We start from the raw sequence: 18,034 nt of genomic DNA on the forward strand, positions 1-18,034 counted from the left end.
AGTTGGCAAGGTTAAAATGAGCAAGCTGTGGCGAGTTAAGAGTATGTAATTGCTTCATTTCACATGCAATCTTACCACAGAAACCATTACAATTCAACAGTCTTGCTGCCAGAAGGACCGATCAATATAATATGAAACAAAAACTCAACTATCCAAGTAACTCCCAATGTTGCTGTCCAGCAATGCATCTGTTTCCAGCAGAGATGGAGTCCTGAGACCTGGTCTTGGTCTTGGTCTCAAGATCAAATTGAGGTCTTGAACTTGATCTTGACTCGTCTTGGTCTTGACACGTCTGGGCTTGACTTGATTTATCTTATTCCTCATTTTCACTCAAATAAAAAATGATTCACACTCAGACATTAACAGTTAATGAAAAGATATGGTTTAATTACAAAAAATTTAAAATGCTGTAATAGCATTTAACGTCCTCTCAACATAGACCACACAATTACCATGGGTAAAACCATAGTAACAAGAAAAGACAACCACTGGAGAGATTAGAAGGTGTACCAATCCCAGACTAGCAAAAGAGAATGAGCGGGACGTTTCATTTGTTTATTTTTCAGTAATATTAAGCAACGAAATTACAGATTTAAATAGTCACTGTAGGCACATTAAAAATTGTGGCAACTATAAAAAAAAAAATTTGGTTTCTGCAACATAGTCACGCCCCTCGTTTCTTACAGCTTAAATATTACTATTGGTAAATGTGGTCAAGTGTTTGAACTCGTAAGAATTGAAGTGGCATCCAAGTAGCCAGTCATCGTCCAATTTGCCTTCAGTTATGAAATTGGTGAGAAATAATAAACGGATGGCAAAGTGCAAGCATTGCCACACAAAGGTGTCAGACATGTAGGGTACTTCTTCCTTTTGAAGGTGAGCCAATTATTTTATATATGTTTAGCTTGTATACAAAGCTGGCAAACAATTTTTGAACTCGCTTGTCGTTATTTGATAACCATGAATTAAGTTAGGAAACAGTTTACAGTTTTAAAGACTGGCTCAATGGTCATATCACAGAAATGAGTGCAGAGAAACGTCCGCCCAATATGAGAGGAATAGCTTTTTTCTTTATTTTATTTAAATGTCACTAAAGTGATATATAAAAATTAGTGCTGGGACAGCTATTTGAATATTCATTCTAATATTTGACATGTTTTCTGATACAAAAATCAGATGTTCGATGAAATGACACCTCAACAGAAGTTGTGCGACCAGTTTAAAAAATGGCAAATGAAAGAGCTCTGTGTGATTTAATAAAAAAAAAAAAAAAAAAAAAAAAAAAAAAAAAACACAGCAGCTCTTGAGTCTCTAAAGGTTTTAGACAGATGTGTAGTGATCTCTGGAAGGCCATCTGGGTCAAAAACATGTGCTGGAAATGTTTTGTACTGATTTTTATATAGATTTTATCTAATTTTTTGTTGCGACTTATGTGGAATGTAATAAACGAGAACAAAAATGGAATGTTTTGTTCCCCCTATTCTGAAGTGGTTTAAAGTTGAATTTCAGTTTGTTTTCTTGTTCAGCTACAAAAAGGCGCAAGTAAACCTCATGTTATTACTTTATGAAAACGTGGCTATGGCCACTGTTTACTGTGTAGAAACGGCAATGGCAAGGAATGGCTGTGCTGACTCCCTGCTTTCTGAGCAATATAATGACTTTTATTACTTTTTGAAAATTAACGAATATCCAAATAGGAAAATCCTGTGTTCATTCCAGCACCAATATATGTATCAGGTGCAAATGATTTGTTTGAAAGGTCACAAAATTAGTGAAATGGTTTCAGACTGTGTGTACTCAGTGGTTTAACTTGTAGATAATTTCCCAAAGGGATCTAAAGAGTTTCAAGCTGCAACTTGCATAGTGATCCAACAAAGCTACCGTGAAGACCTAGGAACTTTCAAAACAAGTCAGGGTAGTGTCACAGCCAAGGTGTTACCGGCAGGAAGAGGCTGAAAGACTTGAAAGCTGCAGTGAAGTGCTATCCCACACGTTTCATAAACAAGATGGTGGACAAAACAAAACACATGGGCCAAAACAAAAGGTCTATACAACTCACGCACCATACAAACAGAACAGCAACGCGAACATCCACCAACACTGACATTAACTCCTGTGATTTTCCTTTTTATACACCTGTGACTGGAGCCAAAATAATCATTATGGCTCCAGCCACATTCCCACATGTTCTGACAGCGAGAATTTAATATCCCCCCCCCCCCCCCCCCCACACACACACACACACACACACACACAAACACACCTGTGCACTGGCAGTTTTCACCCTGCCACAAGGACATTAACATTCTTCGTCCTTTACTTCAAGCCTTGAACCTTATTTCGAATCATCTTTTCTAATGCCAGCACTGCCTGCATGGCAGTGTTTCCAGAGTAACACAGTGCATGGGTTTGTCATCATTAAGGATTCAGGCGTGTAGTCTGCATTGCAGGGCCTAGCCATCCCGGGGAATGAGTTATTTCTTCTTTCTGTCGGAGCTAAGACTAGGCATTTTGGGAGATTAATTCTAAGATGGCTTTGAGACTCTACGTCACTGTCACTCTGAATTTAGCCCCTTGTTCAACGGGCAAGCAGAGGAATCTTCAAAATCTTACCATGTCTCAAAGCTTTGTGTATATCTTTGAAAACTGTTTTGCTCCAGCTTACTCATTTTAGATCGGTTAATCTGTACAAGGTAAAGCAGCTTTTAATGGCTACCAGAACTATAAATTATTTGCTCCTACTTACACTGTTATATATTACAGGTATATAGCAGGTATAGTAATTCAAAATCTAATGTGTAGCAAAATTTAGGATTCATATAGCAATTTTGTATTTCTTTAATATGTACATTCATTGCAATGGCAAATGCCATCAATGATGTCACTTGTATTTTTAAAGTCGTGAATCAGTCAATTTTAATTGTTTCACTTATCTGGTGTTCATTATTTTTAAACAACTGAACTCTGCATTTGAATATTTAAACCCCCCCCCCCCTCCGAGATCCAGAAGGCCGCCTAATGGTGCAAAACATTTCTCTGTGACTGGAGTTTGATCAAGTTGTTTTGATGGTCTGGACCTTCCAGTTTGATTCTGAGCTGATGATCCAGTATCTTTTCCCCTAGTCAGTTTCAGCACACCGCATGACTGAGAAGGATCGCTCTAATGTGGCATTTAATATCGGTATCACATGAAGAACTTGCAAAGCATAATTTTAAATTTTGGAAACTGCAGTTTGTACATGCCAATCACCCTTGTACTAACCCTTTTTAGACCAAGCATTTTTCAGTGGGATGCTCGCCGAGGTCCAGGTGTTTTATAAATTCACTCATTCTATTTTTTACAGTAGCATCTTGGAAATGGTGTTTGTTTTTCTTTCAGAACACTCTGTGGAACATTTATAAATTACTTCAGAAATCATACAAATGTTTTTTTTTTTTTTTAAACACAATTTCTTTTTGCTTGGATACAGGTGTAAAAATGTTATTCTGTGACCCTAGGGACCTTAATACTTCCTGAGTTTTTTTGTTGACATATATTGATGTTTGGGCAAATTACAGGACATTGTTTTGTCTGAGTGATTTTGCAGTGACATAATACACGTTTATTCTCAGGGTCTTTTTATAAGCAAAAATGGACACTATTCTTGATTTTTATTTTCTCAAAATAAATATTTATAAGTAATAATGGAATGAATATTATAAGTAATAAGGGAAAAAAATGTGCCCGATTACATTTAGTTAATGAAATGAATCAATATTCTATATAGCGCCTTTCATAGTGGACCACCATCACAAAGTGCTTTACAAGGTGCAGTAACAAGACAATCCATAATACTTCAAAATAGAGAAATACATAATACATGATCTACAGATTTAAAAAAATGCATAACACATTAAAAACAGTGCATAATACATGATAGTAGCATAATACATGAAAAAATATATTGCATACAGTGAAAAGTGCATAATACACTGTTACTGTCATATGTGAAGTAGTAGTAGCAGCAGCTAGTAGCAGATAAAGCTTAGAGCATGGAAAGCAAGAGAGAACAGGTGGGTCTTGAGAGTTGATTTAAAGCCAGCGACACTGGGAGCATCATGCACCAAAGCTGGGAGAGTTCCAAAGAGTCTGAGCCATGAAGCTAAATGAGCGTTGTCCAAGTGTGGTGCACTTTTGCTTGGGGATAACAAGCAGGCCAGTCGGAGGATCTCCGCTTGCAGGCAGGGACATAGCGGGTCAGCAGTTTGAGGAGGTACTCAACCTGCTTATGTGCTTATATCCACTTGTTTCTTAATATTTATAAATATTGTAAAAACATATATAAAAACAAGACAGAATAAGTGTTTTAATATAATTAAGTCAAATACATCAGATTTAGTGTTTCCCCCTTTTTTATTGGCGCTAAACAAGTTCCTGTGATTTGTTTTTGTCTCTGCTGGGCTGCTGTAAACAGTCTATGCCATTTGGACTGTAAGTGAATGTCAGTCCCTTCCCTGTCCATTGATATGTGCTTCTAGCCTGTACTGCAAAGTACGAAGGCCATGTAAGTCATCAAAACTAAGTGCGTTTTTTTTAACGCATTTACATGACCACGATCCTAGCAGCCCACTTCATTATGATCGTGTTAACACGATCCCGGTCCTTAAAGGCTTAAGTGTGTTCCATTCAGAAGAAGCTTCCTTAGTATTTACGTGTACATCTAAAAGTCCTGAACACTGATCAAGTAAAGTGCTCAGCTCCTCATTACCAAACACTTGCAATGCCTTTGCATTACTAGGCCATGCTGACAGGTCCAACACCTCCTTGTGCAATTTAAAGAATGCAATGCCCCTCTTGACATTTAAGAGTAACTGTTCTGAATTTCAGCCCTGTAATCTTATCTCTCACATTATGTAACAGCACATGTAGTTCTTTACATGCAGGTTTATCACCTTTACTACAGTTCTTCAAGTGTTGCTTCAACACAAGACAAAGCATGAGACAAATCAACATTGTCACATTGTAAATAGAGATAATCTGGCAAGTGGAGAGAGTTTCATCAAAGAACATTACATTTAAAATAAACTTGAGATGCAGATGTTAGTGTCTTTTAAAACCAATTTTGACCTTTCCTTTCAGCTGCCGGTTTCAGATATGTTTAAGTGCTGCACTGTGACATTGTAAGATCGGAACAGAACTTCAGCTCTGCGTTTCTGTTCCAGCCAATAGGCCAGTTTACATGTTGGTTTGTTTCACCTAAATGGACAATGCGTGTGAAACTTGGCAGGGAATGCTTGTGAAAATGTCCCAAAAAAGGTCTCATATTTTACCGGGAAAGTCTCAATTTCTTGTGAGATTCCAGGAAATTCTCATGAAATAAACTCCCACTTACACATGTAAACACAAGTTTCTTGTGAAATTGTTAATTAGCTCGTTCAAGTCCTTCCCTAAAGCTGCTATAAAAGTCTTATGGGAATACAGAAGTTACCATGGTCCAAAGATGGCAGCAGGGAAATGTTTTATTTTTGGTATTTCCTTTATCAGATTGATGTTGCAGATAACCCCACTTTTTTCTGTCTTCCCTAGAACTTTGCATAATGCTGATCATACACAGATCTAAATGTGTTTGTAAAGTATCATAAGGATTGTATTTACCAAGTTTCTGTTTAAAAGAAAAAATGTTTGATAAACTGCATCGTGGGCTTGTGAATTCAGGTGGTTACAGTTACTGTACAGTACTTCAGAAAACATTCGAATAGCTTTCCAGACAACTGTCAGCATCTTTATTGTAAAGTACTAAGTACTATGCTTATATGTATAACTATACTGTAAGATAATTAAACAAAAATGCACTTTTTATTTATTACAACATCGGGTTACAAAAATAAAGATAGCACTGCATCTCCAATAGGAGGATGCTCTTCATGTCACATGTTGTGCAATTGTCACTGGGGGCTGAGGTAGCTGTTCCTCTGCTTGACTGAACACCTCCTACGGTCCTGTCACAGATTTTGCAGGATACAGCAGGCTGTAATCATTTGGGGAACAAACTCGCGGTTCATTTCAGTACGCTTCAGTAATACCAGCCCCTCCATCTGCATTAGCCCAACGCCTGGTCAACGACCAGTCGGATTTTCCACAGTTTATTAATCAAGATATAACCTGAGATGTCTGAAAACAAATGCAGGTGGCAACACTAAAACAAAGTATTAAAGCATGCACTATCCATCAGCAAATCAGATCTTTAATATTCGATTTACAGTGCTGAGAAAGTTTGTGAACCCCTTAGGATTTTCACATATTTCAAACCTAAAATGGTATTAGATTAAGATCTAAGTCTGAATAATAGATAGATAACCTGATTAAACAAATGACACAAACATTATACTTTTTCAACATTTATTTATCTACAAATGATTAAACATTCAATATCCATGTGTGAAAATGTATGTTAACCTTTAGATTCAGTAACTGGTGGCACCCCCTTGAGCATCAATGACTTCAATTGACAGTTTCTTGTAACTGTTGGTCAGTCTCTCACATCAGTTTTGAGTTTGCGTCCGGTCCTGCCGCAACATTTCGATTGGGTTTAGGTCCGGACTTTGACTAGGCCATTCGAAAATGTGGAATTTCTTCTGCAGTCATTTTTTTTGTAGCTCTGCTTGTACATTGTTGATCATTGTCTTGCTGCATGACCCACTTTTGGTTCAGCTTCAGCTCACGGACGGATGGCCCGTTTCCTCCATGTACAGTATTTTGCTTTGGTTTGCAGTTGAGACGAGCAGAACGCAAAAGGATGAGACTAACAGAAATTAGTTGTCTTTTTAAAAGCATGAGGTTTCGAAGGCAACTGGCTTGCATAGCAGCTTTGGGAATGCATATTTTAAGAGACCCCGCAGAGTCTGGACAAAACAACGGCAGTCTGATTTATAGTTTGATGCTCTTAATTTCTGGAGTAACTGAGAATGGATAAATGTAAGACTGTCCAAGGCAACTTTTCACTACCTTTGCAGGGAACTGGAGCCCATTACTGGGAAACTGTACAAGATTGCGATAACCTATCCCTATTTCCAAAAGAATCTTGGTGGCATTATGGCGACTTTCAATGAGTATTGGTCACTGGGACACGTATTTGGTGTAGGACGATCAACAGCCTGTACAATTACAAAGTAATTTTGTACAGCCATTAGGCATTTAATACCATTTTATGTACAATTCCCTGCTGGAGAGGCTTTCCGTGATGTCGTTGATGGGTTTGAACAAAAGTGGGGATTTCTTCAAGTTGGTGGTGCTTTAGATGGCTCTCCTATTCCTCTCGTTGCTCCGGCTGAACACCACAGCGACTATCAATCGAAAGGGTGGCACTCTGTTATTATGCAGGGGGTTGTTGACCATAGGTATAGGTTCATGGATGTGCAAGTTGGGTGGCCTGGCAGTGTTCACGATGCGAACTCGGGTCTATTTCGGCATGGCAACAATGGCACGCTGTTTCCTCCTTGGACAAAGTATGTAGCCGGAAGAGAAGTGCCTATATTTAACTTTCATCCCCCTTACCGTAAAACGTCTGCCGCTGTTGGATTGTAATTGGAGGGCTGCCCAAAAATATCAAATAATACTAACATTGTGACTTGCGCAACTATATTGTAAAATACAAACATGCAAAAATACACATATATAACTGAAAACAATCACACATAAAATTACCAATAGTATTGCCTGCTGCCTCTTTCTTTGTTCAACTCCTCCCTACTATTCTCTTTGGAATTGTCTTCTGCATCTGAAATGATTGTAAAGTGTATTAAAGTCCATTCAAAGCAATGTGTTAAGTAATCTGAATATGTAAACAAAAACAAAGTGTTAAAACATAATACTGTTATCAATGACTTGTACTGTTATTATTTATAATAATAATAGAGGATAATAGGCTAAGTTTACCTGAAAAGCTTTCTAGAGGAATTGATCTCTTCAACCCTGTCTCTCATTCCAGAGCAAAGATCCATTTCACCTGAAGATTTCAAAATATCCATGAACAATATAACCCATGTATTCCCACAGAGGTTATTACTGTAGAAAATATTTTATCAGGTTTTGCAAATTATTTCAATATATTAGAAAAATGAAGTTATTAACTGTTACTACAGTAGATCTGTCAATTGTGTTTTTAGACAAAATACACGTCATTACTTTGTTAGTCTACAGAAATAAGAAATGCATGATAGTATCCACCACTATGTAAACTTCTGCAATTGTACTAACTTTGTTACTGTGTAGTTCATTACATCAAGGTAATTAGTGTTTTACATGTGTGTATATATAACATGGTATTTGTAACCCTTACATAATGCATCAGCAGAACTACATTACTCTTACTATGTATAATACATTCTTAATCTAATAAAAATTATATATATATTTTATATACATACCTTCATCGTTGTTAGACTTCCCTCTCTGTCCTCATTATCTGGGTCTTCCTTTTCACTGCTGACCTGTTCGCCAGTGACATTAGTGTCCAGAATTTAGCCTTGATAAAGACATTGCTCACCATAAAATGTAAAGCTGTTCAAAGTATTTAAACTGTAAAGCAAGACGTGTGCGTGCTTCAGAATGTTCACTTAACTGTATCGATACCATGTCGGTTTACCTGTCCACACTTAAGCTGTTCCAAGTCGTAGCAAAACAGTACCAGTACGAAACCTGCTCTTTTTATAAGTTTCATACCGATGCTTTCTTAGCGCAAGTTTCTCCCCCCCCACACACACTCCTGTGGGAAGTATGTTTGTAGTCTGAGTTAGCTTCCTCTGCTTGGCTGTGTAATAAAAGCCAAACTGGAGACAGGAATGCACAAGCCAAACAGTTCGAAGCTACAAAGAGGTGGCAGTTTGGATTGAGAGATTATTGGTTCATTCACTTCACATAAGAAGATATCTAATACATGTGTGCATTTAACTTTTCCCCTCTTTTTCTTCACAGTCCACCTAAACCGACTCTGGTAATTTCTGGTGCAGTTGCAAAGGTAAGCTCTTTTGGTTAATGTGTCCTGTCAAGTTATTGTACAATGTCTTTTTATAATACCACTTTAGTTGATTCCTCCAAAGATGTTTGTGCTACTTGTTGCAAAGTAGCAGGAAAAAAGTTTTCTATTTTGTAGTCGGTATAAGATTTTTGAAACTCGTGCATTACACCACATGAAGGCTAGTGTTCTGTTAGCATTGAGAAATACCACTGAACATTAGCATATTCAGGGCTTGAATTTCAGGTGGGATTGCGCGAATCAAGCATTTTCCCAGTTGCTCCGGCATATCAGCAACTTTCAATGCGGGGAAAATCCAGCAGAGATATTTTAAGAGATCAAGCTACTGTATTTTTCACCCAATATAGAATGCCTGAAATGCTACAACAGTCTCTAAAGAAGTGGGTGTCAGTGATCAAAGCACTATGAGCCGAATTCTGAGTAGTTCTGGTTTAAATAAAAGTAGTGCTAGATATTAAGTGCCGCAAGAATATTCTGTCGTATGTGGTTCTCGGACGCAATCTTTAAGCATTATAGAAACTCCAGTCTCTGCAGTATAAGTAAAGTTTTGAAAAAAGACGATATTAAGTCTTCTAGGTGTTTTGCAAGCGGTGACTTTCGCTTTACCTCTTCACTCGGCACCATTGATTTTGGGGCGTCAGCGCAACAAAGGTTACACACATTACTCAGGCACCGTAAAAGCCACCTCCCTGGTGTGTTTTAAAAGAACAGACTTGGGGTTTTCCCAAAGATGTATTCAGTATGAGTATGTGGTATTCCTAACCAGAACTACTATTGCCTGAAGTTGAGCCTCTCTTGTGACAGAGTTCACAGCTTAGGTTTCATTTTGAATCTATTGCTCTGTCATAGAAGCGGTATCGTTGGAATGCTCAGCTCAGCCCCCCATGTTCATTTCATTTTGAGGTTAAATGGTGCAGTGTTTATGTATTTTTTTTAGCCATCTGTATATAGCAGTGACCACATGTTATTTTTTTGGAAATTTATTTTTATTAAAACATATTCTCATCTCTACCACGTAATGAGAGGAAATTTTGTGGCCGTTCATTTGGTATGTTACATGCATGCAGTACAAACTATCCCGTACTTACACAAGCGTAAATTGAATTAAAACCGTAAAAACAGGTGGAAATAGGACTGAGTGTAAAGAGTTAAAAGAAATGGGGTGCTGTTTAAAAAGAAATGCACCTTTTTCTTCTGCAACAAAAACTGCCAGGTAATGGCAAAAGCAATGCAGAGTGCTCTGTCTCAGGGATGAACAGCTGTTAGGTCTCCTGAAAGCAGCTTATTTTAAAGCAACACCCCCACCCCCCAATGGCTGCAGCATAGGGGGGAATTCCCCCCCTCCCCCTGCACACAAGAATGAAATTCAAACCATGGTATTATATTAGTGCTTGCAGTGGTGTTAAATATACATTGGAAGTCAGGCCTCACCAACTGGAAATATCCTCATTGACATACATTGATGACCTTCATTAGAAAAATGAGGGTTATTTCCTATTGATATGTCCTTTTTATGAGATCCTTAGTATGACAGGGTAGCAATTAAATAGTAGCGGGAAAGGTATGTATCATTACTGACAATTTAAATAGCTATACAAAATATGTTTAGAACCTCCAGGGGCAGATGCATATTGTTTAAACTTGTATGAACAGGAATAAGGGAGTGGTCAAAGGATTTAATCAATGAGAAGGCTTTGCACAGCTAGGTTATATACTGTACACTCAGTGTAAAAATGTGTGTGTGTGTGTGTGTGTGTGTGTATATATATATATATATATATATATATATATATATATATATATATATATATATATATATATATATCTATATATATATATATATGAACAATTAATTAATTTACTTTCTATCAATTACATTTAAAACAACAAAATGGGCTGTTGTCCTGAAATCTATGTGGGGTTAAAGCAATTGTCTGCTATTAAATTTTGTATCAAAAGGGATCTGTTGAAAGCTATTTATAATCATAAACAGTTAATCTTAAAAAATCAAAGATTATAGCTCCATAAACAGGATTCAAAACATCACTGTTATATTAATATTACTTTTATATTCTGTCTTGTTATAGTAATGTGATAAATCCCCAGTGTAATCCCTTTTATATAACCAGATCTCAAAAGTAAGCTTCAAATGCCTTACTTTTACTGCAGAGCTCAACCAATTGTCCTGACTGTTTTCAGCCTTTAAGTCGTGTCCCTGGTAATCCATTTTTAGACAACTACATTTTGGTTTCTTTCAACTTCTATCCAGTATTTATTAACATTCTGCTACTGTATGTATGCCTAGTGTGTTCTATACAACGATTAGTGAATGAAAGGTCATTTAAAATTATTTTAATCATTTTTTTTTTCCTGCATCAAAGGCCATTGCTGCTACATTACCACCATGTTTGCTCAAGTGTACAAACTCGGTTCAATCTTATGATGCAGAATGAAAACATCCTGTACAAATTGGACTCGTATTGAAATAGGCAAACCTCTTTTGAATGTCTAGTCACTACTGTTTTTTTTTTTTTTTTTTACCCTTTTTTGTTTAGGCCATTTCCTTGTCTGTCACTGGCAAGTAAATATGTTGTAAACAGTATAACTTAAATATATAATTAAAATATACAACGTTTATTTTTTTGTTGGCTTCTGTTAGAGTGACTGGCACCGTTGGGAATGGATGTTAACGCTTCAGGGCTTTACTCTTGCATATACTTTCAATCTGAATATTTAACTGACATCCAGTCTTCAAGTATCCCCCATGAGGAGGTGCTTTTCTGAATCGCCAGTGTTTCTGTTACTCTGCTGTCACACAATGGGGAGTTTTTATTAAGGCCCTTGACCCGCTATCTGGCCACAACCTTCAAGTAATGTTGCTACAATATTTTCTTGAAATACAGACTATTTGTTGTTTCCATGAAGGTGGTCTTGATTAGAGGTTTGCCTGTAACTTGAAACATATCATCAGCAAAGCACAAGAGCTGTTTGGACTCGCAAGAGAGCTGCACACTACTGAGATACTGCTAACACAGCTCGTTGGCTTCAGTTGAAAAACAAATGTGTGTATATAATTAGAGAAAAAGCTTCACTCGTTCGTTTGCCCCCTTAGACACTTAAGACCTGGAGTTTTAAGCACTTGATGCTCGCTTTTATTTTCTTAAAATAAACAAATACAATAAACACCTAGCTCCTTCAGAGTGGTAACTAAATTTCCAGGAACAACCCTGACTGAAGTGGGATGGCTAAGCAGTTTCCCTACAACACACAAAACACGGTTTACAAAACACAACGTAGTACCACAAAGGTTAAGTGCACACAGTACTTGCGAGAACTGCCTGGTAGCAAGGCACACAGCCTCCTTCTCAAACCCGTACAGCAGCCCTGAATGAAAGATCTCTGAGGCTTTTATACCTCGCAGGCAGCTGGCTTCAATTTACAATTGGCAGGGCCAGCTGCCAAAAGTTATACAGTTAAGTAGTTTGGCAGGAAGAGTTTTAACCCCCTCCATGGCAACAAACACACCATTCCCATGTGCAGGGCTCCCCACCCTGTTACTGTATGTATGTTTTATAAAATACATACATACAGTGCCTATAGAAAGTTTACACCCCCTTGAATTTTTTTCACATTTTGTTGTCAGTGCCATTATCTACACGCTTATCTACACACCATACTCCAAAAAAAGTTTTTATTGAGAGAAATATATATAAAATACAAAACTGAAAGATCGTAATTGGATAAGGCTTCACCCCCTTGAGTTATTACTTGGTTGAAGCACCTTTGGCAGCAATTACAGCTGTGAGTCTGTTGGGATAGGTCTCTACCAACTTTGCACACCTCAATTTGGCAATATTTGACCGTTTTATTCTTTACAAAGCTGTTCAAGCTCTGTCAAGTTCTTTGGTGCGTTGATGGACAGTAATCTTCAAGTCATGCCACAGATTTGATTGGGTTTAGTTTGGGACCTTAGCCACTCTGGTGTAGCTTTGGCTGTGTGCTTCAGGTCGTCATGCTGAAAGGTGAACCTCTGTCCCAGTTTCAGCTTTCTTGCAAAGGGCGTCAGGTTTTCCTCAGACTTCTCTGTACTTTTACTCTGTTAATTTTCCCTTCTATCCTGACATGCCCCAGTCCCTGCCGATGAGAAACATCGCCATAACATGATGCTGCCACCACCATGCTTCACAGTAGGGATGGTGTTCTTTGGGTGATGTGCTGCGTTGTGTTTGCACCAAACATGACGCTTTGCATTTAGGCCAAAAAGTTCCATTTTAGTTTTGTCAGACCACAAAACTTTTTGCCACATGGCTACAGAATCTTCTGTTTTTTTTTTTTTTTCCATACTTCAAATGGGATTCAAGCTGGGTTTTCTCAAGTAATGGCTTCATTCTTGCCACACTACCATACAGGCCAGATTTGTGGAGTGCTTGGGATATTGTTGTTGCATGCACACTCTGACTAGTCTTGAGCATAAAAGCTTGTAGCTCTTGCAAAGTTGCCATTGGCCTCTTGGTAGCCTCTCTGATCAGTCTAATTCTTGCTCAGTCATCCAGTTTGGAGGGACGGCCTGATCTAGGCAGGGTCTTGGTGGTGCCATACACCTTCCACTTCTTAGTAATCGTCTTGACCATGCTCCAAGGGATATTCAAGGCCTTTTTTTTTTTTTTTTTAATACCATTCCCCTGATCTCTGCCTTTCAACAGCTTTGTCCCAGAGTTCTTTTGAAAGTGCCTTGGTGCTCATGGTTGAGTCTTTCCTTTGAAATTCACTACCCAGCAGAGGGAACCTACAGGAACTACTGAATTTCTCCTGAAATCATGTGACTCGCTAAAATTTAACACCGGTGGAGACCACTTGGTATGTGATTTTAAAGGCGATTGGTTACACCTGAGCTACAAGGGGGGTGGACACTTATCCAACCAAGCTATTTGTTATTATTTTTTTTACAAATTTGTAGAATTTTTTTTTTTTTTTCACTTGGAAGTTGTGAGATAAGATGTGTAAGTAAATGAGGGAAAAAAAAAAAAAAAAAAAAAACACTTTTTAATGCATTTTAATTGCAGACTATAAAGCAACAAAAGGTGAAAATTTTGAAAGTGTGTAGACTTTCTAGTGGTGTGTGTGCATGCAGAGTCAAACCTGTGTTAAGAGACCACTCAAGGCAGTCTAATAGTCGCCTCTTAACACAGGTGGTCTCTTAAGAGGGCCCATAACTTAATTTTCTATTTGTCTGCTGACATGGTTTCCTGTAATTATGTACGTTTTACGTACACTGTTGCCAGAAGATGTAATATAAACAAATGGAAGTATGTAATTAAAAGCATTCATTCAGAAAATACAAAACAAATTATTTTGTGAAAGTAATGAACGCTTGCCTGTCTCGGGCCACACAAAATATTTTAAATCCTTTACAAATTTCAATGCCTGTCTCTGCCTTTTCAGGTACGTGTCGATTCATTGCATCCCGAAACCAACGCCAGCCACTTTTTCGATTTACCGTGCATGTTTTCATACTCAAGTATGGCTTGAATTTGTCTGTTTTATTTTCCTTTTAACGGTTGCCTTTAAGTCTTAAGCCGCCACATCCTAATTATGAGAACATTCTGTTAAATTGGCGGGAAAGAACAACACAACCCGAAACTGACATATTGGAAGCTACCTTGTTCCCAGGCAAGTGCGAGAATGAAATGCAAGTTAAAGTAGCATCTGGGGGAAGTGATTAATGGCATTGCTTGCTCTTGTGTTCGAATAATGAAGATGATGAAAGTCAGCAAGTCAGTCAGGACATCAATGTAAAAAGTGACTTTGTTTAATAATTAAGTTTAAGATATTGAATCCGCTCAAAACACGGTCACATGAACAAAAATAAACATTAAACTTCAAAGCCCTAGTTTTTTCTGTTTCAAAGTGCTATATCTGCGTCTTTCTAGTGCCAAATTGTTAAGCAGTTTCTATGGCACTGTCATCTAGGGAGGACCTTTTGTTTCTCCACGTTCTCTCTTCCTTTACAAGAGAGCGCTGTTATTGATAATGGATTAATGACTGCTAAAATGGTTACCCTATTCCGCTAAATTTAGGACGTACAAATTAACCATATTTCTTATAACAATATATATAAATAAAATAGATGAGCTTCGGCGAGTTGCAGGAAAATAATTCCCATCAAGGGTTTCTGTGACGTCATTTATTACTCCTATGCTCATCTAAGGGCAGCACCAGAGCAGTCGGAACCCTTTATTGTGATTTCCTTTCAGGTCCCAACACACCAAGACCGAATTCCTTGCCCCCGAGAGGCGCCTCTGCGGAGCCAGAGGTCTTTGATGTGTTTTCAGATCCTCGGGGCTAGCAGCCTTCGAGACTGAACTCCAATTTGTTTGGTCCACTACAAGGGAGTACAATAGGTATCCTCCCTAATTGAAATACAACATGCCCCCTCTGAATTACGAGGAAGTTGAGTTGATCGAACTTGGAGGGAAGTTCAGAGGGGAAAGTTTGCAAACTTATCAATATTGTAGCAACATGATTGTAAACAAAATACAAAAATAGTGGCGCAAACATTAAAACAGCCTTTGAAGTATTACCATAGGGGTGCAGCCTGGACAAGAGTATCACTTTAACAGGCACCTGCACTGTACCAGGTGCCTTGTTGCCATGCCATTCAGGTATTGCTACCTTTATATCTATTTTCGTTTAAACTTTGCTCTCCCCTCTTGACACTATATATATATAATGTATATAAAAAAAAATGCACACACTAAATATATACACATAGTGTGTGTATATATATATATGTCGTGTGTGTATGTGTGTGTGTGTACATATATATATACATATTATAAATATATATATATATATATATATATATATAGATATATATTAACGTTTCTCAGGGTGATATATTAAAGCGCTCAGAAACCCCCAGCCGTATATAAATCCATAACATCCCTTTCCCGTTTCTCAGGGTGATAAAGATTTCCCTCCAGCAGCAGCCCAGGTAGCGCATCAGAAACCCCAGCCGTCTGTGGAGAAGCTGCCCTCAGCCCATCAAATCAATCAGCACATCCACCAGCCACGCAAGTGAACCAGCAGCCAGGAGTCAGCCTAGAATCCATTCCAGGAGAACTTTGTGTCATGTTTGCGTGCACAAAGAGCACACACAATCGGCTTTTCTAGATGTTTCTATTCTTGACATTCCATGAGATTTTTTAATTGTATTTGAGGGTACTTGGTATTCTGTATATTAGTTTATTGAAAGCATACATGCCATCATGCTCTGGTGTAACCCATGCTTTGTAGAGGAATTAATAGAAATGTGTGTTCCTTTTTGCATGTAAACAAATGTGGTACACTTCAATAAACAATACATCAAAGCATATAATTTTAAATCTAAAGGTGAAGACTGGGTTTTTTCTTCTCGATGAAAAAAACTTTCTTTAATGTATCCTTTTTATGTAATGTAATCTCTTTTGGAAAATGTGTCGAGTTGGTGTAAACAAATGAGGATGTCGGTGATTAATGGATTGTTTAAATTTGAAATTGAAGTAAACAATGGCTATTACTTTGTCTTATTAACAAGTCTTGTTGTTATCAAAACTTAACCGACACTGAAAAAAAAATAAAGACACTGTACAAGCCAAGGGATTGTCGTTCCACCAGCACTGGTCGGGAGAATGTCAGGTGCATAAGCAGGGTCAGCAGCTTGGGGTTTAGATCACGGTTAGTATCGCAGGCTCGGATGTAGATAATCCCAGCCGATGTTCTCAGGTCAGTAGAAAAAAATGGCAACTGGCTGCAGAGGCACTGTTTTTAAAGGGGAGATGATTGTCCTGGTAATGGGCCATTGGAGGCTACAGGTTGACCAGTTAAGGCTAATGAGTCCTAACTTGGTGATAACACTGAATCTCCTACCTAACCACACCTGCAGCCTGTTAGCTTGTTAACTTCGTGACATGGCAGGCAGGTATGCTGGAGTACCTGTGGACTTGTTCCTAGCCTGCCATGAGCGCCTCCTGCTGGTGAACCTGTAAGCTGTCTCACAATTTATATAGTAGAAGATCGCCATAGAATTGTTTTTTACAAAGAAATTTGAGTGAAATAGCTTGCATGACTCTATTTTCAAGGTGTGGTATCCGAAGCATAATCCTACAAGAAACATCATCTGTAATTGACAAACACAGGACTGGAAGACCCAAAAAGCTGCCTAACAAGGATGCGTAATACTTTAAGATAATATCCTTAAGGAGTAGAAAGGAGACAAGCATTGAATTGACAACAGAACTGGCAGAAGGCACAGGTGGTGTTGTCGATCCATCAACAGTACAAAGGTCATTTTTGAAATTGGGATTTAAAGGATGTGTTGCAGTAAGAAAACCTCTTAAAGGGGAACAAGGCTAAAATATGCACAAGAACACATAAATTTGACTATAGAACAATGGTGCTTTGGACAGAAGTCAAAGTTTCAGCTATTTTGATCTAATCAAGACGGTATGTGAGACGAACTGAAACTCACAAAGAGCCTTGCTTGAAGATAACAATTAAGCATGAAGGAGGTTCAAGTAAAGTTTGGGGGTGCATATCCTCAAGTGGTGTTAGAAAATTGATGGTACAATGACTGCAACAAGGTACAAATTCATCCACCATGCTAACCCCAGTGGTGCAAGACTTATTGGTCCAAATTTCATCTTGTAGCAAGATAATGATCCAAATAATGGAATAATTAAAACGTATTTTCAAAAGAAAGGAAGCTGGAGTCCTTGAACACATGGAATGGCCCCCTCAAAGCCCAGATCTCAATATCATTGAAGCTGCATGGGACTATTTGGACAAAAAGTAAAAAAGAATCCCAGCAACTTGGATGATCTCTGTAAGGTCTTAGAAGAAGCATGGAACACCATTCCGTAAGAATTTATAACAAAATGATTTGAAAGTGTCCTTTAGAAGAATTTCAATGGTTTTGAAGGAAAAGGGTGAGCTATCAGTTTATATCAAGGTATATTGTGTGTAGATGTGGCTATGATGCA

The 18,034-nt window shown here is 38.0% G+C and overlaps 1 protein-coding gene across 1 annotated transcript in view; it reads left to right on the forward strand.

Moving 5' to 3' along the window:
* LOC121313420 (death-associated protein 1-like) overlaps positions 1–16,572 on the forward strand; it is a 43,045-nt gene extending 26,473 nt beyond the window's left edge. The window contains exons 3-4 of the mRNA XM_041245944.1: positions 8,954–8,996; positions 15,976–16,572. Of these exons, the coding sequence (XP_041101878.1) occupies positions 8,954–8,996; positions 15,976–16,095 (163 nt within the window). The 3' untranslated portion in view covers positions 16,096–16,572. The remainder of the gene's footprint in view (positions 1–8,953; positions 8,997–15,975) is intronic.
* Positions 16,573–18,034: the final 1,462 nt, after the last annotated feature.

The sequence above is a fragment of the Polyodon spathula genome, chromosome 3 (genome assembly GCF_017654505.1).
Source record: "Polyodon spathula isolate WHYD16114869_AA chromosome 3, ASM1765450v1, whole genome shotgun sequence".
NCBI lineage: Eukaryota > Metazoa > Chordata > Actinopteri > Acipenseriformes > Polyodontidae > Polyodon > Polyodon spathula.